Raw genomic sequence first — 23336 nt, forward strand, 5'->3', positions numbered from 1 at the left:
TTCCTTCAGCATTGGGCAATTTCTGCCTCTCGGATAAGTTCCCACTGACACCATTGATCTTTTTAGCTATCTGTAAGGAGGTAATTCTTCCCAATGACCACAAGTGTAAGGACCATTCTTCCTACTGACCACAAGTGTAAGGACCATTCTTCCTACTGACCACAAGTGTAAGGACCATTCTTCCCAATGACCACAAGTGTAAGGACCATTCTTCCCACTGACCACAAGTGTAAGGACCATTCTTCCCAATGACCACAAGTGTGAGGACCATTCTTCCCACTGACCACAAGTGTAAGGACCATTCTTCCCAATGACCACAAGTGTAAGGACCATTCTTCCCACTGACCACAAGTGTAAGGACCATTCTTCCCAATGACCACAAGTGTGAGGACCATTCTTCCCACTGACCACAAGTGTAAGGACCATTCTTCCCAATGACCACAAGTGTAAGGACCATTCTTCCCAATGACCACAAGTGTAAGGACCATTCTTCCCAATGACCACAAGTGTAAGGACCATTCTTCCTACTGACCACAAGTGTAAGGACCATTCTTCCCAATGACCACAAGTGTAAGGACCATTCTTCCCACTGACCACAAGTGTGAGGACCATTCTTCTCAATGACCACAAGTGTAAGGACCATTCTTCCCAATGACCACAAGTGTAAGGACCATTCTTCCCAATGACCACAAGTGTAAGGACCATTCTTCCCAATGACCACAAGTGTAAGGACCATTCTTCCCATTGACCACAAGTGTAAGGACCATTCTTCCCAATGACCATCACACTAATGTATCATGAGTTGTAGTGTTCTAATTTTTAGCAGGGGTTCCCTGAGACCGGACAACTATTTCAAGGCTGTGTTGAGAAAGGCTGTTATAGAGGAACAGAAATGAGAAGGTTGAGGTGTTACCGGTGGTGTACAGTGTATAAAGGTTAGGCCACCCGTAGAAGTCCTATATGTGTTTAATGTTGTATTTGTGGTCACAAAGTAGACAGAACAGTAATTTCCAAAGTTCTGGTGCCCTCTGACCCTTGCCTGCCACGCTGAAGAGCCAAGCTCAGAGAATGTAAAGCTAAATAAGAGGGCAAAAATCAAACCTTTCCCGATGACACACAAGTCTATTTCTTCAGGCTGACTTCCTCCCTATATGCATGGCGGAGCATTGTGAATACGATTAGAGTGATGCCCATTTATTTCAGTGGAGCTCCCTAGACTTCCATGCAGTAACACACCTGACTTTTTACCACACCATAGCGGCAAATGCACACGAGCAGTGCTCCATTGAGTGTTGGGAGAACAAAGGGTCTTTGCCTTTTGTACAACCATTTGTATTCTTGCATCAGCCCAACAATGACTGGTTCTCTTTAAGCTGATTGAGTTCAGTTGCATAAATGAAATTAAAGATTCCCTTTAGACTGAAGTGTTCAGGAGAGGGAAATGGGTTGATTCAGGTTTTATGAAGGAGATCTTGTCCCATCATGCAGTACCGGAAAGGGGAGCAGAGCCAAGAATGACCCTTCTTTAGGTGACCCCATAGTCTGGATCTCTACATCATAGTCACAGAGCCGAGCCAAGAATGACCCTTCCTTAGGTGACCCCATAGTCTGGATATCTACATTGTAGTCACAGAGCAGAGCCAAGAATGACCCTTCTTTAGGTGACCCCAAATTCTGCATCTCTACATCATAGTCACAGAGCCGAGCCAAGAATGACCCTTCCTTAGGTGACCCCATAGTCTGGATATCTACATCATAGTCACAGGACAGAGCCAAGATTGACCCTTCTTTAGGTGACCCCATAGTCTGGATCTCTACATCGTCATCACAGAGCAGAGCCAAGAATGACCCTTCCTTAGGTGACCCCATAGTCTGAATCTCTACATTGTAGTCACAGAGCAGAGCCAAGAATGACCCTTCCTTAGGTGACCCGATAGTCTGGAACTCTACATTGTAGTCACAGAGCAAAGCCAAGAATGACCCTTCCTTAGGTGACCCGATAGTCTGGAACTCTACATTGTAGTCACAGAGCAAAGCCAAGAATGACCCTTCCTTAGGTGACCCCATAGTCTGGATATCTACATCATAGTTACAGAGCAGAGCCAAGATAGACCCTTCCTTAGGTGACCCCATATTTTGAATCTCTACATTGTAGTCACAGAGCAGAGCCAAGAATTACCCTTTCTTAGGTGACCCCATAGTCTGGATCTCTACATAGTAGTCACCAGTGTGGGAAGGCGGGTAACTCTTTATGCTGCTTTGAATGAAAACGGGATACGGGCCAATCAATGTGAACAAGCAGAGACCCAATGTTGAGGCATTTGGGCAAGTGAATGGCCATCTACACACCCCATGGAGGCAAATGGCTGCGAATGACACACTTTGTGCAGGTGTGGTCCACTGTTGTCACCTTCAGGAAGCTGATCTCCAACAATGATGTGCAGCCAATGTTGACATGGGGATAGGAAGAGGCTGGAAAAGGTTGGAGGAGATCAGTGTCACTGAAATAAAGGTAAAAACAGTGTTCTCTGGGGGAAAAAGGGGCAATTATTTGATTCACAGTCCTTCATTAAACTAAATGTCACCCAGTGAGGGGTTAGATCAACTTTTGTGGAGTGGAATAGGCAGGTTGGAGGAATTTCCCATTCAGAATTTTAGAATGCGAGTTTGTTGACGGAGAGCAGAGTAGGAGACCAGTGCAGGCAGATGCTGAATGCACTACCTATCTCAAAACAGATTTTCTAACCATGTCCGTCCCTCCCCCACTGACCAAGAGCGGTCAGCTGGCACTACATTTACTGCCCCCCCTGGACAATACTGACATCCAGCTATCATCTCATGTCTTCTAGAATCCTTAGGCTCCACCCACCATGACTGTGGTCACATGCATAGCAACCGCTTGCTCACAGCCGTTATACTGAAGTGTGAATGTGAGTGCAGGGGCACGGGCATTTTATAAACGTAGCATAGATCTAAGCCCCAGTGTGGGAATGAGGATGTGAAGTTATAGGAGCTGGTCAGTAAGGGGTTAAAAAGTGTACATTAAAACAAAAAAAAATTGCACTGTATATATTTGAATAAATTTGCAAATTTATAACTGTGACTGTCGTAGCTGCACATGTCGTACCGCGGGGCCCCACCACTATCTGCAACCAAATTAAGAACGTCGTCTACGCTGCGGTGCTTCCCGGGAATCAGTGAAATGTTTTCAGCCTAAACGTATCACCAACTATGCCCAGCTTCCTAAACCAGGGTGGTTGATCGTAGGGGTGGCACAGAGGGGGGCTCCTCATGGCTACCTTACAAGAGGGGCGATTTGTTGAGAGGATTTTTTTTCTATAGGCTTGCATTTATATTGGTAATAACGCATGAACTGTCCTTACTAGTGTCGTATTTTGCATTCTCCAATGAAAGCAGCAAGTTGGACTCTTTTTATTTTCTATGAGGATTGTGTTTTTAAAAACGTGTTTCTAAATGGGAAAAAAAAAATCTACAGATGATTTCCTGTCTGTCAAGACGATGGATCCGCCATGGAGGACGCTCTGCGGATTTAATGCACACTGGCGCCTTGCTTAAAATGTTCACTCTTCTCAGGAATACGTTTCCCCTTCAGACATTTTGGAACGGTGAGAAATGTGAGAAGCAGGACAAGAGTCAAACATTTTCTATTCATTCCGCTGATTCTGTTTTCTTGGATTAGAGATGGAGCATTGCATGGGTGATGTGTTCACAACGCTCAGGGGGTATTCTACTACGTTGCAGCAAGGATTTATTGCGTCTTTTTTTACCAACTGAGGTTCTTAAAGTATCTCTTTTGTAGTTTTTGGATGGATTGGGGAAGGATTAGTACCTCTGTCAGGTTTTTACTGCTCTGTGTCCCTGCTCTGGAGGTTTACTCTATTGGTCCTCCATGTCACCGTGAAGTGCCACAGTGTGATATTCGAGTCCAGATAAAAGTTTATTCCAATAACAGACTCTTTGCAAATCCAATATGTTTCATGTAATACATCGAAATTTAAAGTATATGTGAACCCTTACAGGCAGACGGTGCTCCCAAGTATAATGCAAAGAAGCAAACTGACCACGCTGGGATGCATGTGCTTCCATGTCCTGGCGTGGTCAGTTTAAAATAGAAAGCAGAGGGACTGGCAGGATCATCGGGTATTTCACACAAAGGAAGCAATGCAAAGAGAACAGGAGACTTCTTCATACCAGTACATGGGACAACTGACATTTATCAGGGATGAGAAATGCTGGGGTAACAATGTACATGGACTCGGTAGTAAGGGTACTGTTGGGTGTTTAGACAATGTTGTGGGTCTGCTCAGCATAGTAGCCCTACTAGAACCATCTGCTGATGGATGCTAAGCAAACCCACATTGACCCAACAATACCCTTACTACAGAGCCTGTCTACCTCCAACAAACCAGGCATGGGAAAGAACTTGTATCTGGACTTGAATATCACACTCTGGTGCTTCCATTCTAGATTCCTCCCATCCCCATCACAACCCAGAGTGATAACGGAAATCCCCTGATGTGTGGAGGCAGCTGGCCCAATATTCGATGCTTACACCACACCAGACTGTCGGATGATAGTATAAAATGAATAAAAACATCTCTGGGTTTCAGCTCTACGGTCAGAGTAATGAGAAATCTAAAACTCTCCTTTGGTCCCCAGAATGGGAGGTGAGGGGAACATTTTTCAGGAAGGACCCCTGAGAGGACATTTCTCCTCCTTGCTTTTTTTGTGACAAGATGTAGAAGAAAATCTCCCCAATGGGACACAGGAAAAAAAAAGACAGCAGGTTTCCCAATCCATAACTGACTCAAAACGTTTGGGCTGGAGGTGCACTCCACTGTTCTTTATTTTCACAGCTAAAACCTTCCACCATTATTCATTTTAGAAAATAAAGTGAACCTCAAAATTCAAAGTAGAGACAGAATTACACAACCGAATACCTTCTCACTGTGGTGGACAATCCCACCATCCCTCATCTACATACAAATGAAAAGTCTTCATCAAATATGAGGACTGGAAAGTATGACTGAAGCTCGGCTCCTTTCCATAACGTGGCGAGAATACCCCCTACAAGGCAAGGTCACATACAAGGTCCATGTACAAGGATACCCAATCACTTGAGGGCGAAGTCCTGTCTAAGGTCCATGCACATGGACACCCGATCACTGGAGGGCAAAGTCCCATCTTAAGTCTATGTAAAAGAGCACCCAATCACTGGAGGGCGAGGTCACGTCTAAGATCCATGTACACGGGCACCCAATCAGTATAGGGCCAGGTCACATCTAAGGTCCATGTACATGGGTTCCCAATCACTTGAGGGCAAGGTCAAGTCTAAGGTCCGTATACATGGGCACCCAATCACTGGAGGGTGAGGTCAAGTCTAAGGTCCATGTACACTGGCACCCAATCACTGGAGGGCAAAGTCACGTCTAAGGTCCATGTACATGGGTTCCCAATCACTTGAGGGCAAGGTCAAGTCTAAGGTCCGTATACATGGGCACCCAATCACTGGAGGATGAGGTCACGTCTAAGGTCCATGTACACGGGCACCTGATCACTGGAGGGCAAGGTCCATGTACACGGGCACCCGATCACTGGAGGGCGATGTCAAGTCTAAGGGCCATGCACATGGGCACTCAATCACTGGAGGGCGAGGTCACATCTAAGGACCATGTACATGGGCACCCGATCACATCCTAATGATGCAGTTTTGCTGGGTTTAAATTGCTGGTGAGCCGATGTACTGGTACATCCAGGTCAGAGATGCACTATGGAAGACCAGAAAGATTGGGAGATGCACCCTTCAGTCTGTCAAAGGTGCTGCAGTGGTAAACTGCTCTGTTTTTTCATAATAACCTCCATAAAACATTATATGTTAAATGGAGCCATTAAAAGAAATATTCCAAGTAAGTAAAGGTTCCGGCCTCTCCTTCAGTCTTGCACAGTTGTAGCGGCTCCTCTCCTGGACTGAAACGGCTTCCTCTGATTTCACTGAACACTCTGAGCTTCTCACAATGTGCATTAGAAGCTGCAGAAAGTCAGATAGAGTCCCGCCCCATTTCCTGTCTGGAGGACATCCAGCATCATCTAATACATGAGTCTCCAAACTTTCTAAAAGAAAGGGCCAGTTTACGGTCTTTCAGACTTTAGGGGGCTGGACTGTGGCCATTGGGAGTAGAAAAGGTCCCAACATCAGTGAGAGAAAATAATGCCCCATTGTTTGTTTCAGTAGAGTAATTGTTCCCCATCGTTGGTGTCACTGGCAGGAATTGTACCCCATCATTGGATGCCATTGTTGGTTGTCATTGGGGAGAATTATCCCCCATTTTAGGTATCAGGGGATAAAATAGTGCCCCAAGGGCCGGATCATAGCCCCTTTCTCCCCAGCCTGACTGTCCCTGGCCCCACCCCTTTCATTCATTAGATTTCAGTTCTGTCAATCATGGAGGTTCAGTATCACATGTGGGCGTTACCTATGCAAACACAGCCTGCCTAGGACCGCCCACTCCTCCAGACTGACACCCACCCATCAAAGCATTGTGATATTTCCATAACTCCTCCCACTGCTTGCATCAGGACTGAGGACTCTGGAGATGAGTACTAAGGTGGGGGGTGGGGGGTGGGGCTGCGATATTTCCAGGAAGCTATGTACAGCCCCCTACCAGCCATGATCTGCCTGCATTGCAAAGAGAAGCACAGAGACCCGGTGATGACATCACTGGATCTAAAATAGGTTATGGAATGAAAACAGATAGATTTAATGTAAACATTTTTTCAGCATTTTAATGAGGGGGAAACCAGGGAAGGCAAAATATAACCAGACTAAATGTCCGCTTTAAACAAGCCTTCATTGGGGCGCTCGTGTTCATTAGGCTTCAGGGTTAAGTATTGGAGTTCTGAATGGAGTAAAAAGCTTTAGCTGAAATGCTGTTGAAGGAGAACAATGTTCTAGGTCAGTGATGGCGAACCTTGGCACCCCAGATGTTTTGGAACTACATTTCCCATGATGCTCATGTACTCTGCAGTGTAGCTGAGCATCATGGGAAATGTAGTTCCAAAACATCTGGGGTGCCAAGGTTCGCCATCACTGTTCTAGGTGAACTTTGTGAAAGGACCACAAGGACAAGTCAACCCAAATTTATTAGAATCACCAGCTTGGTAGAGCTTTCCAGGACTCCAAAGCAAAGATAATACATACTGGGAACCAACCAGTCAAAGGCCTTTAGGCAAGTCATGGGGCATTATGGGGGACAGTTGGGATCTTAGAAGTGGTCACATATGTTGGCATCTTGGTGAGTTTCTAGGAAGCTTTTGAAGATTTTTTTCAGTCGTTTTTAAGTTGGTCTGACGTTGTGAAGGTCAACTCCAGCAAGCACTCAGTCCTAAAAAACGAATACACTCACCTCCGTACCCCGAGATTAAAACTCTGCTCTAGGACAGCCTCCAGGTAAAATGCCATGCCCGATGTACAATACCCACAAAATATCGAATGTGAGTATTGTGGGGGTCCTTACTGATGAATGTACTAAAGGGATGGTTGGTGCCAGTGTGAGGAAGCATTGGAAGATGAATGATATCATGGTCTTCATTCATAAATTTCCTGTTCTATTTTACTTGCGAAAAATGCTATGACCCCCCTGTTGATTGACCCCTCCGAACTGACAATTTGAGAGATTTGGTGTCCGTTTTCAGGACATCTCGCCAACAAATCTTTGTGTCAATCCTTTCTTACACCTCTATACATCCCAGCAAAGCCATCTCCCTTCCCACTCAAAAAACTGACACCACTCCTCTCCTCCCCGACACAACTTCAGATCAGAGATTGAACAAGAGAGCAGCAGGTACGCTATATGACCAAAAGTATTGGACACCTGACTATTAGACTATTACACCTATGTGGGCATTCCTCCAAGTTATAGACATTGTAGACAATTGTGCTCTTCCAACCTTGTGTTAACACTTTGGTGAAGATCCTTTTCTGTTCCACCATGGCTGTACCCCCCCCTCCCCCTCCCAGTGACCAGTTTGGTGTGGAGGAACTCAAGTGTCCTGCACAGAGCCCTGACCTCATCCCTATTGACCACCATTGGGATGAATCTGAACAAGGATTATGAGCCACGTCTTCTCATCCAACATCAGTACCTGTCCTCACAAATGGACTAAATTCCCACAGACACCCTCCAAAATCTTGTAGGAAGCCTTCCCAGAAGAGTGGAGGATGTTGTAGCTATAAGGACGGGGGGAGTCCCTATTAATGCCTATAGTTTTGGAATGGAGTGTGTAACATGTTCACATAGGTGTGAAGGTCAGGGCTGCACTAGCTTTAGGCCATATGGTGTATGTGGTCATTGTAGACCTTAGTTACGAGTTAGTCCAGTTAATTCAGTGCTAGATGTGGCTATAGAAATGTCATTACCTATTTCACCATGATAGGAGGACAAGGATTTTTATTTATTTTTTATACTGGAGACCCCTGGAGGTTTCCAAAGTTTGTTTTCATTTCTTTTCACCGGGTGTCAATCCCAGAACAGTCCATAAAGAATATTCCTGCACTGAGAGGAAGCGTGGCACGGCTAGTTGTCCAGCTTTTTACTTCAGAGGAACCCTTAAAATAATTTTCAGGTCATTGGGAACTCCCGCTAAAACCAATTCTTTTGGGAGCCAGTATAAAAATGTCCCTTATTTTAAGAAGAATGCTCCCCTTATAGTGGTGGTCAGAGTTCTACCCTTAGAGACAGCTAAAAAGATTATTGGTGTCATGCAACTGGCTATGCCATGGGGAGTTGCCCCACGGAATTATGCAGGCAACATCAAATAGGAGGTCAACCAGCCATAGCTTAAGGAACCCCCAGCAATCTCTGGAGGAACCCTATTTTAATGGTTCATTTGGACCTTCACAAACCAGAAGGGTATGGAGGTGAGTGTATAATAAGACTGGCTGGATTTTGATGTGCGTTGAAGTTACACGTAAGTCAAGCAAACCTAATCCAGTGTTAAAGAGGAAGTAAACCCTGATGAGTTTACTTCCTTTTTTTTTTCCCTGCAAAGGTAAAGCATAATGGACTACTATGCATCGCATCGCATCGCATAGTAGCCCATTATGTGTCACTTACCTGACACAGGAGCCAGCGAAGTCGCGCTGTCCCCTGTAGTCCGCCGCATCCATCTTGCTGGTGGCGTCTCGCAGCTCCGCCGCTGTCATTCGGCGAAGCCGCGATGACGTCACTCCCGCGCATGCGCACGGGAGTCGACAAATGCGGCAGCTCCATTTTTGGAACTGCCGCGTTCAGTGCGCCTGCGCGCCGCTGTCTACGGCGCATGCGCCGTAGACAGCGGTGCCCGTTTTCGGGCAAATATCTCCTAAACCATATAGGTTTAGGAGATATTGCTTGGACCTACAGGTAAGCCTTAATCTAGGCTTTCCTGTAGGTCACAGTGGTTTGTAAGGGTTTACAACCACTTTAATAGCACAGAGAAGAAGGAAGCACAGTTTAGAAATTAGGGCGCCCCCTCCTGCACCAATCACTCAATAGACCAGACTTCTACAAAGATTTGGGAAGGAGGATATGTCCACCTCTGTGATATAATAATGTTATATTGCTCCTCATACCTGGTTACTTCAATGCTAGGAGCCATAAAATTATTTCCAAACATTACATGCCCTCTGGGAACTTCTACAGACGGGAAATGAGAGGAAGTGGGCGGAGCTGCAGAAGACAGCGTCCCCAGAGCCGGCCTCTGTCCAGGTGCAGTGAGCCTTTAGACGCTAACAGTCCACGGGAGCCTTCTTTAACACATGCGTGTGTAGGACTAATGTAAGGATAAGGAGGATATATAGACCAGGCGGGTCCTTGATGACCGCTCTTTGGAACTGTAAGGAAAGGGATAAGGACATTGGCCAAATCTGCAAACATGCTTGATTTCATGTTGTAAAGCGCTGCGCAAACTGTTGGCATGATATAAATTCTGCCTGATAATCATTTACCTGAATTTATTCAATGAGCTAATGAGTTTTAAAAGTGCACTTATCCTTTAAACACAGCAAACAGCATTTCCTTCATTTGAAAAACAATGAAAAAAAAGAAAAAAGAAAAAAAAGAGCGGACTGACCTCGCCCCGCCGGCGGAGCACATCCCCCGATTTCTGCGCATGGATGAGATTGATGCAGGTGCATTGTACATTTTAGTTTTTGGTGTTTTTCTTTCTTTTTCTTCCCCCTTGAAGGTTGGTTTCATCCTCATCCCAGATTTTGCTGCTGCCCTTTTTCTTCATCCCGTCACCTTTAAAATTTGTCTATTCTTCTAACTGTGACATTTCCATTTTTTGGGAAAAAAAAGAAGAATGCATTTATGAAATATTTTGTAATTTTCAATGATGAAAGCTCCTAAATGAATAAAAAAAATCTGACTTAATGATGATTAGTGTGATTGTTTGGTGTTGTTATTGGTTGGGGTTGAAGGTATCCAATGTATGAGGATGGGGGGGGGGGGGGGGTTATTACTGGACTTCAGCCATTCGGAACTTAGGCAGTATTTAAACTCCTTATACCTCGGTGCACACAAATGTTTTAATGAATTAGAATTGTTATGGGGGGGGGGGGGGGGGGGGGTCGCTTCTCTGTGTTTATTATTGCTGTCTGTGATTCCTAGGCATATTTCCCCTCATTTCCTGTCCTGGCATCGGGTGGTCACCGAGGAAGGAAATGACGTGAGATCTTCTCGTTGGATACACAGTAATAAAAACCACTGATATACAGGAGGTCTAGCCCTCCACCCCATCACATCCACTCTATTACTTTTATCAAGAACCCCCTGGAAGATACAACATGGTGGTGTTCACATACTGATTAGACATTCAAAATCATGAAATTACTTTTTAGTATTGGTAGTTTAAAGTGGTAGTAAACGCTTACAAACCACTTTGACCTACAGGTAAGCCTAGATTAAGACTTACCTGTAGGTCCAAGAAATATCTCCTAAACCTACACGGTTTAGGAGATATTTGCCGAAAGACAGGCACCGCTGCATGCGCCGTAGACAGCGGCGTGCACTGAGCGCGGCACCGTCAACGGCGAATATGCAGCACGTGGCGGCTCCCGTGCGCATGCACGGGAGTGACGTCATCGCGGCTTCGCCGAATGACAGCGGCGGAGCAGCGAGACCCACCGAGAAGATGGATGCGCCGGACTACAGGGGACAGCGGTGACTTCGCTGGCTCCTGTGTCAGGTAAGTGACACATAATGGACTACTATGGGATGCGATGCGATGCGATGCATAGTAGTCCATTATACTTTACCTTTGCAGGGAATGAAAGAGGAAGTAACACTCATCAGGGTTTACTTCCTCTTTAATGTCTACATATAGTATATGGCCAAACATTTGTAGACACCTGACCTTCACATCTACCATATGGGTGAGAGAATGTGGAATCCCCTCCAATGATGGGGTTCAGCTGTCTCCAGTGAAGGGTCCTGGTAATCCTCCATCACAAAGGCATTGTAGACAATTGTCTTCTTCTGTTACCTTGTGGTGACAGTTTGGGGAAGACCCTTTTCTGTTCCAGCATGACTGCCCCCCATGTATAAAGTCAACTCCATAAAGACATGGCGTGACCAGTTTGGTGTGGAGGAACTCAAGTGTCCTGTACAGAGCCCTGACCTCATCCCTACTGATCACCTGACCTCATCCCTACTGATCACCTGACCTCATTCCTACTGATCACCTTTGAGATGAACTGGAACATTAACAGTGTTCTAATGCCGCGTACACACGGTCGGACTGTATGGCGTACTTAGTCCGTCGAAACACATTTCAGCGGACAGTCCGCTCGTGTGTGGGCTTCAGCTGACTTTTTCAGCGTGCAGTCTGGCGGACTAAGTATTTCGGATTTTTCGAAATTCTGTCCGTCGTACTTTGGTTTCAGCGGACAATCCGCTCGTCAGTAGGCTAGTTCGACGGACTAAGAATGGCGCATGCCCAGAAAGGATTTACACGGCGGAAGGGTGCTTTGCTGTGTATTGGACTTCCTATTTCTAGTCCCGTCGTACGTGCTGTACACGTCATCGCGCAAGCTTTCGACGGACTGTTTGTGCATCCGTGTGTGGTCAAGTCCGTTCATTCGAAAGTATGACGGACTGTCCGTCGGATTGTATGACGGACTAAGTATGCCATACAGTCCGCTCGTGTATACGTGGCATAAGTCATCTCACCCAATATCAGTGCCTGACCACAACCATATTGAACACCTTTAGGATGGATTGGTGAGCCAGGTCTTGTCATTCGGCATCAGTACCTGACCTCACAAATGGGCCAAATTCCCACAGATACCCTCCAAAATCTTGTGAAAAATGTAACCAGATAATGAAGGATGTTATAACCACAAAGGAGGATAACTGTTAATAACCATGGGTGTGGCAATGACACATTAATGGCTATAGGGGCACTACATAATAATGGCTATAGGGGCACTACATAATAATGGCCATGGATTTCATAAATGAGATGTCCAGCTCCATAAAGACACGGTCTGTCCAGTTTGGTGTTTAGGAACTCAAGTGTCCCCTACAGAGCCCTACTGAACACCTTTGGGGTGAATTGGAATGGTGATGGTGAAGCCAGGTCTTCTCATTTAACACCAGTACCTGACCACACAAATGGACACAAATTCCCAGCCACCTTCCAAAATCTTATGAAAAGTCTTTCTGGATGAGTGGAGGATGTTAGAGACACAAAAAAGCCAACTATTCAGTGGAGTCGGCTCCATAAACATATGGTTTGACCAGTTAGGGATGGAGGAACTTGCATGTCCTGCACAGAGCCCTGACCTCATCCCTACTGAACACATTTGGGATGAACTGTGATTTATTTGGTGCCCAATAAGTGAGGCATCAATCTGTAAGTCAGGTCTTCTCATCCAACATCAGTACATGACCTCCCATATGGGCTCATTTCCCATAGACATCCTCCAAAATCTTGTGGAAAGTCTTCCTAGAAAAGTGGAGGATATTATAGCTGCAAAGTAGGGTATGTTAGTGGCCATGGGGGGGGGGGGGGGGGCAGGAAAGGGGGCAACACAATATAAATGACCATTGGGAACTCCATAATAAAGGCCATGGGTTTTGAAATCCGATGTCCAGAGACAAGGTGTGACCAGTTTTGTGTGGAGGGACTCGAATGTCCTGTACAGAGCCCTGACCTCGTCCCAACTGATCACCTTTGGGATGAACTGGGACACTGATGGTGAGCCAGGTATGACTGGTCTGTACCTGTAGGTATCTTTAATCCCAATGACCTGCATATACACGGCTCAGTTTTAGGTCACATAGGCAAGAGGAGGACAATAGCAGCTGAATATACACCAAACAGGGCAGATGGGCAACATCAATGGCGGAATGATAGTTAAAAGCCACCTACCAGGTAAGACTTTAGTCTTTTTACTCTACATGAAAAACCTGCTACTTTGTTTGGAAACTTTAATGAATATTAAGCATTTTCATTTATTTATTTTTATTTTGGAGGTTTACAGATTAGGTTTTATATACTATATATTAATCATTTGGGAACTAAACATTTTACACAGATTAACAATTATGACATGGAACCTCCGCATACGCAATTTGCAAAGGATGCTGGGATTTTTACTAAGAAAGCTTACAGCAGACTTTTACCATTTGTCTTCTCAATGAACAGTTGAGTTAAGTGAACTCCGAGATAATAAATCCATCGGTCATGTGACTTCTTCTGGAATCTTCTCCCAGATTTGTGCCGTCATCCAGTGTGAGACTTCCTGTAATAAAGACCGCCCACTGCTGATCTCTCTCCTTGTGCAGGACTGGTCTGGTCTCCGCCCCCTCCTGTAGTGGGTGGAGCCTGCTGGTCCTCTCCCACAGCTCGGTTCTCTCTTTGTGCAGGGAGACTGGTCACGTCTCCACCCGCTTCTTTAGTTTTCTGTAGTGGGTGGAGCCTGCTGGCCCCTCCCATACCTCTGCTCTCTCTTCTTGTGCAGGGGGACTGGTCTTGGTGATATGGAAGGCCCTTAGGGGGCCTGTCCTCAAAGCTTTGCCATTGTCCTATCACCCGATGGTCCAGGGTCTATGAATACCCTGTACTGTATGATATTATAAAAGAAAGATACAGATGTGGCCCAAGAAACGTATTTTTGGGGCACATGCACATCATAAATGCACACCCCAAACATCGGTATCATGCCAAGAACAGAGCCAGGTGTGGTAGTGGTGGATAGACCCATGAAGGGGAGAGCAGACCAGGAGAAGATGGCGGCAGTGGTGGAAGGTTAGACGAAGGGAAGAGTGGTCCATGAGACGATGGCGGCATTGGTGGATGGATCAATGAAGGGGAGAGTGGTCCATGAGACGATGGCGGCATTGGTGGATGGATCAATGAAGGGGAGAGTGGTCTATGAGACGATAGCGGCAGTGGTGGATGGATCGATGAAGGGGAGAGTGGTCTATGAGACGATAGCGGCAGTGGTGGATGGATCGATGAAGGGGAGAGCGGACCAGGAGAAGATGGCGGCAGTGGTGGAGTGATTGATGAAGAGTAGAGCGGACCAGAAGATGGCGGCAGTGGTGGATGAAGGGGAGAGCGGACCAGGAGAAGATGGCGACAGTTGTGGATGGATCGATGAAGGGGAGAGTGGTCCATGAGACGATGGCGGCAGCAGCAGATGGAGTGATGAAGGGGAGAGCGGACCAGGAGAAGATGGCGGCAGTGGTGGATGGATCGATGAAGAGTAGAGCGGACCAGAAGATGGCGGCAGTGGTGGATGAAGGGGAGAGCGGACCAGGAGAAGATGGCGACATTGGTAGATGGATCGATGAAGGGGAGAGTGGTCCATGAGAAGATGGCGGCAGTGGTGGATGGATCCATGAAGTGGAGAGCGGGCCAGGAGAAGATGGCAGCAGTGGTGGATGGATCCATGAAGGGTAGAGTGGTCTATGAGATGATGGCGGCAGTGGTGGATGGATCGATGAAGGGGAGAGTGGACCAGGAGAAGATGGCAGCAGTGGTGGATGGATCGATGAAGGGGAGAGTGGACCAGGAGAAGATGGCAGCAGTGGTAGATGGATCGATGAAGGGGAGAGTGGACCAGGAGAAGATGGCAGCAGTGGTGGATGGATCGATGAAGGGGAGAGCGGACCAGAAGATGGCGGCAGTGGTGGATGAAGGGGAGAGCGGACCAGGAGAAGATGGCGACATTGGTAGATGGATCGATGAAGGGGAGAGTGGTCCATGAGAAGATGGCGGCAGTGGTGGATGGATCAATGAAGTGGAGAGCGGGCCAGGAGAAGATGGCAGCAGAAGCAGATGGAGTGATGAAGGGGAGAGCGAACCAGGAGAAGATGGCGGCAGTGGTGGATGGATCCATGAAGGGTAGAGTGGTCTATGAGATGATGGCGGCAGTGGTGGATGGATCGATGAAGGGGAGAGTGGACCAGGAGAAGATGGCAGCAGTGGTGGATGGATCGATGAAGGGGAGAGCAGACCAGGAGAAGATGGCAGCAGTGGTGGATGGATCGATGAAGGGGAGAGTGGTCCATGAGACGATGGCGGCAGCAGCAGATGGAGTGATGAAAAGGAGAGCGGACCAGGAGAAGATGGCGGCAGTGGTGGATGGATTGATGAAGAGTAGAGCGGACCAGAAGATGGCGGCAGTGGTGGATGAAGGGGAGAGCGGACCAGGAGAAGATGGCGACAGTGGTGGATGGATCGATGAAGGGGAGAGTGGTCCATGAGACGATGGCGGCAGCAGCAGATGGCGTGATGAAGGGGAGAGCGGACCAGGAGAAGATGGCGGCAGTGGTGGATGGATCGATGAAGAGTAGAGCGGACCAGAAGATGGCGGCAGTGGTGGATGAAGGGGAGAGCAGACCAGGAGAAGATGGCGACATTGGTAGATGGATCGATGAAGGGGAGAGTGGTCCATGAGAAGATGGCGGCAGTGGTGGATGGATCAATGAAGTGGAGAGCGGGCCAGGAGAAGATGGCAGCAGAAGCAGATGGAGTGATGAAGGGGAGAGCGAACCAGGAGAAGATGGCGGCAGTGGTGGATGGATCGATGAAGGGGAGAGCGGACCAGAAGATGGCAGCAGTGGTGGATGGATCGATGAAGGGGAGAGCAGACCAGGAGAAGATGGCAGCAGTGGTGGATGGATCCATGAAGGGTAGAGTGGTCTATGAGATGATGGCGGCAGTGGTGGATGGATCGATGAAGGGGAGAGTGGACCAGGAGAAGATGGCAGCAGTGGTGGATGGATCGATGAAGGGGAGAGTGGACCAGGAGAAGATGGCGGCAGTGGTGGATGGATTGATGAAGGGGAGAGTGGACCAGGAGAAGATGGCGGCAGTGGTGGATGGATCGATGAAGGGGAGAGCAGACCAGGAGAAGATGGCAGCAGTGGTGGATGGATCCATGAAGGGTAGAGTGGTCTATGAGATGATGGCGGCAGTGGTGGATGGATCGATGAAGGGGAGAGTGGACCAGGAGAAGATGGCGGCAGTGGTGGATGGATTGATGAAGGGGAGAGTGGACCAGGAGAAGATGGCGGCAGTGGTGGATGGATCGATGAAGGGGAGAGCAGACCAGGAGAAGATGGCAGCAGTGGTGGATGGATCCATGAAGGGTAGAGTGGTCTATGAGATGATGGCGGCAGTGGTGGATGGATCGATGAAGGGGAGAGTGGACCAGGAGAAGATGGCAGCAGTGGTGGATGGATCGATGAAGGGGAGAGTGGACCAGGAGAAGATGGCGGCAGTGGTGGATGGATTGATGAAGGGGAGAGTGGACCAGGAGAAGATGGCAGCAGTGGTGGATGGATCGATGAAGGGGAGAGCAGACCAGGAGAAGATGGCAGCAGTGGTGGATGGATCCATGAAGGGTAGAGTGGTCTATGAGATGATGGCGGCAGTAGTGGATGGATCGATGAAGGGGAGAGTGGACCAGGAGAAGATGGCGGCAGTGGTGGATGGATCGATGAAGGGGAGAGTGGACCAGGAGAAGATGGCAGCAGTGGTAGATGGATCGATGAAGGGGAGAGTGGACCCGGAGAAGATGGCAGCAGTGGTAGATGGATCGATGAAGGGGAGAGTGGACCAGGAGAAGATGGCAGCAGTGGTGGATGGATCGATGAAGGGGAGAGTGGACCAGGAGAAGATGGCAGCAGTGGTGGATGGATCGATGAAGGGGAGAGTGGACCAGGAGAAGATGACAGCAGTGGTGGATGGATAGATGAAGGGAAGAGCGGACCAGGAGAAGATGACAGCAGTGGTGGATGGATAGATGAAGGGAAGAGCGGACCAGGAGAAGATGGCGGCATTGCTGGATCGATGAAGAGGAGAGAGGACCCGGAAAAGATGGCAGCAGTGGTGGATGGATCGATGAAGGGGAAAGTGGTCCATGAGATGATGGCGACAGCAGCAGATGGAGCGATGAAGGGGAGTGCAAACCTTCCATTGCTGGAGGGCACAGAAGAAAGTCGGCCGAAATCAGCAAGTGCTGTACGAGGACCTACAGCGCCTTTAATTCTGCTTTAAGGCCCCCTTCGTACCTTAGTGTTCTGGGCGGTTACTGAAACCTTCGACACAACGCAGGTCCATCAATACTTACTGTTCTGGTGTATTGGATTGTCACGGCAGAACACTACATAGACTGCCATACGTTGCCGTGAATTTACACATAATTTAGCACAGCGAGGTCGATTTACTAAAGGAGATGAGCAATGAACGCAATGATCCAGTCCAGTGCGGATGAAATAAGAGTACTTGGCTTGTCACACAATGTGTTCAGTAAATCGGCCTCCATGGACGCGGCATGCGCGGTTCTCAGCACTGGACTGCTCTGCTGAGACGTCGGATCTCATTAGACAAGGAAATGTCATCATCTAATGCCGGCAAATGTCACGGCTTTCAAATCACTGGCCAGCCTCGTCTCCCAGGGCAACCCCGGCCTCTCCTTTGATAGCGTTTGTTTTGCAGTAATAGAATTCTGATGAGGCAGTCAGTGCAGCCAGCGCACGTTCTTTCCTTGTGATTGAAGTCGGCGCTCCTGCTGTTTGTTTGTCCTCCTCGGTGTCTTGGGGGATTTTCTCCAGCAGATGGTGAAACAAAGTGAGTCACGGATCTTTACTCTCTAAACAACGTCACTCTTCCTGGCCTTGTGCCGCCTCGTCAGGGAGCCAGGACCGATACAGCCCAGGAATTCTCTTCTAATATCTGAGCCCCTCCAAAGTCACCATAGACAACAATGGGGGGGGGGGGTCATATCGGGGGACCCCAGTAGATTTATGAGAAATTTTCAGTGGGAAGAGTTTTCAGCGGTTTTGTTTCCACTGAATCAGATGTAAAGTGTAATGTAAAGCAGATGGAAACCAGAACTGGGTGAGAAATTTTTCATCCTTTTTTTTTAGCTCATTGCTGCTGATCTCCTCCAGCTTCCTTCAGCCACTTCCCATCTACATGCACAGGCTCCAGCAATGGCAACACATCACTGCGCCTACCAGTGGTGACAACAGCGGACCACACCTGTGCAATGGGTTGGCTGTCTGTCGTTTCTCCAACATGGGAGCATGTGACAACACAGGAGCACAACTGGGAGACAGGGGCACAGGGTTGTCCCCCTATAACAGGAAGTACCTGGACAAGGACCTCCAATGGCGGGATCACTGGGGGGACAACACAGGGGCACAACTGGGAGACAGGGACAGAGGGTTGTCCCCCTATAACAGGAAGTACCTGGACAAGGACCTCCATGGCGGGATCACTGGGGGGACAACACAGGGGCACAACTGGGAGACAGGGACAGAGGGTTGTCCCCCTATAACAAGAAGTACCTGGACAAGGACCTCCATGGTGGGATCACTGGGGTGACAACACAGGGGCACAACTGGGAGACAGGGACACAGGGTTGTCCCCCCATAACAAGAAGTACCTGGACAAGGACCTCCATGGCGGGATCACTGGGGTGACAACACAGGGGCACAACTGGGAGACAGGGACACAGGGTTGTCCCCCTATAACAGGAAGTACCTGGACAAGGACCTCCATGGCGGGATCACTGGGGTGACAACACAGGGGCACAACTGGGAGACAGGGACACAGGGTTGTCACCCTATAACAGGAAGTACCTGGACAAAGACCTCCATGGCGGGATCCCCATGGATTAATAGTAATTAAAAGTCGCTTGAAATTACATTAAATCTCAAAAAATTTAATGAAATTTTAGTGATGGATGTAAATCTGACAAGGCTGGGGACAAAAGGGTGAACAGGAGGGGTGTGAGGTGGGGGAGGGGTTTGGGGAGATTGGGGGGAGGGGTATTTGTGCTAGGATTGGTGATTTAGGGGGATATGTTTTGTAAGGGATGACGGGGAAGAGGATTTGTGCTCGGAGGGGGGATTCGTAGGGGTCTAGAAAAGGTGATGTGGGGGGGGGTAATTTTTTCTTTGAGTGGAAGGGATTTGTGCTAGTAGGGATGATTGGGGGTATTTGTGCTAGGATGGGGAATTTGGGGGGGGGGGGGTTGTCCCCTCCCCTCTAATCGTCTGTTGCTCGGGTGTCTTGGCAGAAGTACGGGGATTGCATTAGGTAGCTACCCCTCCCCCCATCTGTATTACTGCTCACCTCGACTTATAGCAGACCTTTTACCCCAAACTGGGTCCGTCATCCTGATCCTCATTTCTGGAAATCTCTATAGAAAAGTGATCACAGGACCCAGGCGGATCTCAGGAATAGAATAACGGCATTCATAGCGATGCACATTGATGGTTTTTCTCCTTGGTTGGGAACATTTTGTATATTCCTGAACTCTTTGCGATGTGGGAGCACTGAACCTTATGGAGATGCGATGGGTGGTTTGTGGTCCTAGAGGCTGCTCACCAGCAACTTTGGGGTTGTGCTGGACCCCCAGAGGAGTTTGTTGAAGTTTTAAAAGGTTGGGAGCGCCACACCGGCTTGTACAGAATTTTTATGTTCTAACAGCCGACGCGTTTCGGAGGGGGGTCAGCACCCCGCCTTCATCGGTGCTAAAAAACAGACTATGTGACCGATGCCTAAACCAGAGGCCTGATCAGTGGGGGGAAGGGCTGATCAATGTGGAGATTTATTAGATATAGGCTGTATATTTACAAAGATTGTCAGATAGAGTATCAGGATGAAGAAGATTCCTCCAGTTCGGGGTGACGGGTCCTCTGTGAGGTCAGCCTTCCATTCTACACCAGAATTCAATGTCTCCTCTGGTGCGGAAAGTTCTGTATACGGGTCCGAAGGTGACACAGCGCACAGATATGGAAAGAGCTGACGCAGTTCATTTTATTAAATATCAATCTGCTTCTCCCGCTATCACTGACAAAGGGGGGGGGGAATGCCACAAACATGATTGAGCCGCTGTCACAGTGACACCAAATCCATTCTACTCCAATCTGTGGTCTCAGGGAAGTCCCTCTTATGGCTTTCAACCTCTGCTGCTGGGATCAGACTAACTGGTAGAGGGTGGCTACATTCGTCCTCCGTGTTGTGGTCCCCCTGAATGTAGGATGGTAGCCACCCTCTCTCCACTGCTCCCGAGATGGACTATTGAGAATGGAGTATGGTCTGAGGACTATGGAGAACGGAGTATGGTCTGACTATGGAGAACGGAGTATGGTCTGAGGACTATGGAGAACGGAGTATGGTCTGAGGACTATGGAGAACGGAGTATGGTCTGAGGACTATGGAGAACGGAGTATGGTCTGAGGACTATGGAGAACGGAGTATGGTCTGAGGACTATGGAGAACGGAGTATGGTCTGAGGACTATGGAGAACGGAGTATGGTCTGAGGACTATGGAGAACGGAGTATGGTCTGAGGACTATGGAGAACGGAGTATGGTCTGAGGACTATGGAGAATGGGATATGGTCTGAGGACTATGGAGAACGGAGTATGGTCTGAGGACTATGGAGAACGGAGTATGGTCTGAGGACTATGGAGAACGGAGTATGGTCTGAGGACTATGGAGAACGGAGTATGGTCTGAGGACTATGGAGAATGGGATATGGTCTGAGGACTATGGAGAATGGGATATGGTCTGAGGACTATGGAGAACGGAGTATGGTCTGAGGACTATGGAGAACGGAGTATGGTCTGAGGACTATGGAGAACGGAGTATGGTCTGAGGACTATGGAGAACGGAGTATGGTCTGAGGACTATGGAGAACGGAGTATGGTCTGAGGACTATGGAGAACGGAGTATGGTCTGAGGACTATGGAGAACGGAGTATGGTCTGAGGACTATGGAGAACGGAGTATGGTCTGAGGACTATGGAGAACGGAGTATGGTCTGAGGACTATGGAGAACGGAGTATGGTCTGAGGACTATGGAGAACGGAGTATGGTCTGAGGACTATGGAGAACGGAGTATGGTCTGAGGACTATGGAGAACGGAGTATGGTCTGAGGACTATGGAGAATGGGATATGGTCTGAGGACTATGGAGAGCAGAGTATGGTCTGAGGACTATGGAGAATGGAGTATGGTCTGTGGAATATGGAGAATGGAGTATGGTCTGAGGACTATGGAGAATGGGATATGGTCTGAGGACTATGGAGAATGGAGTATGGTCTGAGGACTATGGAGAATGGAGTATGGTCTGAGGACTATGGAGAATGGAGTATGGTCTGAGGACTATGGAGAACGGAGTATGGTCTGAGGACTATGGAGAATGGAGTATGGTCTGAGGACTATGGAGAATGGAGTATGGTCTGTGGAATATGGAGAATGGAGTATGGTCTGAGGACTATGGAGAATGGGATATGGTCTGAGGACTATGGAGAATGGAGTATGGTCTGAGGACTATGGAGAATGGAGTATGGTCTGAGGACTATGGAGAATGGGATATGGTCTGAGGACTATGGAGAATGGGATATGGTCTGAGGACTATGGAGAATGGGATATGGTCTGAGGACTATGGAGAACGGAGTATGGTCTGAGGACTATGGAGAATGGAGTATGGTCTGTGGAATATGGAGAATGGAGTATGGTCTGAGGACTATGGAGAATGGGATATGGTCTGAGGACTATGGAGAATGGAGTATGGTCTGAGGACTATGGAGAATGGAGTATGGTCTGAGGACTATGGAGAATGGGATATGGTCTGAGGACTATGGAGAATGGGATATGGTCTGAGGACTATGGAGAATGGGATATGGTCTGAGGACTATGGAGAATGGAGCATGATCTAAGGACTATACTACAGAGCAGTACACATGGCCACATCTAACAAATTGCTTCTTCCAAACAAATGGAAGTGAGGGGGGAAAAGGAGATGTTTGGGAGCCAATCCTAAGGAGGAAGAAAAGAAGCGATTTCATGCAGAATAGATTGAAGGACATCAGATATGGATGAGTGATTCTCGGAGGAGATTAGTGTGTGATGTGCAGAAGCTCTTCGCTGGTAGGGGGTGGGGTGGGAGGGGGTTGCCGGGACACTGGGTGGGGTCGATCGTTGACTGATTGAGCTGTATACTGGAGGTCCGGAGGAATGACCCCCTGCTGGGGCAGTTTCACTGGTTTTGTCTGCCAATCAGATGAGCGGGTTGGAAACTCAGAACAGTGGAGGAGCATCCCCCGACCTCTCCAACATGAGCACATCCTTCCCGCATTGTACACATAGCAGGGGGCGGGGCGTAGACAATGCGGCGAAATGTCAAGTCATCCCCAGGAGAGGATTAGAACCTCTGTCTGGTTTTTATGACATCAGAGGATCTGTAAGGCTGCCAGTACACTGGTCACCCCTAAACAGAACTCTCCTGGCAGCAGAAAAACTATAAACCGGTGCCGGGTCATTGCTGCATTAAGTGCTTGGAGTTCATTCATTTCATTGGGCAGAGCCCCTGCCATTGAATAAACACCCAAGCGATAAACGTGGCTCGCGCTCAGCTGCGTTTACACAGTTTTTCCACGTTTGTTTTTTTCCTGAAGACGATTCTTCTGCACTCAGGTGTGGGGCGGCCCCTGAACTCTGAAGAAAGTCTCTGGAGACATCCACTTCTATTGAGTTGGGTTCAGGGGCAAAAAAACAAAACAAAAGAGATTTCCGGTCACTGTGACAAAAAATTCATCAAACAGGAAGTGAGAGAAATCTACAAGAGGAAGTGAGAGAGGGGGCTCTCTGAAATGTGTGACACAGCAGTGCCTCCCGACAGGTCATAGTGACTCCGTGTCCTAGAATTCAATGTGTGGGGTCTTCTTCAGAGGAAGCTGGAGATGATTGGAGGACAATGTAGGGGTGAAGATCTGATTTAATTTCCTCACCAGGGACATCCC

At 48.1% G+C, this 23336-nt stretch overlaps 1 protein-coding gene and 1 long non-coding RNA gene across 2 annotated transcripts; one reads left to right on the forward strand and one right to left on the reverse strand.

Moving 5' to 3' along the window:
- The first annotated feature begins 373 nt into the window (after positions 1–373).
- LOC143956470 (uncharacterized) lies at positions 374–9080 on the forward strand. Its single transcript, XR_013269928.1, has 3 exons — positions 374–5590; positions 5640–6973; positions 7118–9080. It is a non-coding gene; the product is annotated as an uncharacterized LOC143956470 (long non-coding RNA).
- Positions 9081–13097: 4017 nt separating this feature from the next.
- Positions 13098–23299, reverse strand: LOC143956467 (uncharacterized). The gene has a single exon (XM_077466647.1). It carries the CDS (start codon positions 17355–17357, stop codon positions 15303–15305), a length of 2055 nt encoding a protein of 684 aa, XP_077322773.1. The 5' UTR covers positions 17358–23299; the 3' UTR covers positions 13098–15302.
- Positions 23300–23336: the final 37 nt, after the last annotated feature.

Source organism: Lithobates pipiens, unplaced genomic scaffold (genome assembly GCF_037356315.1).
Source record: "Lithobates pipiens isolate NorthernLeopardFrog02 unplaced genomic scaffold, aLitPip1_a1.2 Scaffold_37, whole genome shotgun sequence".
Classification (NCBI taxonomy): Eukaryota; Metazoa; Chordata; class Amphibia; order Anura; family Ranidae; genus Lithobates; species Lithobates pipiens.

Excerpts from the sequence above, each read along its gene's own strand:
- LOC143956467 (XM_077466647.1), bottom strand. The coding sequence starts at position 17,357 with ATGCCGCCATCTTCTCCTGGTCCGCTCTTCCCTTCATCTATCCATCCA.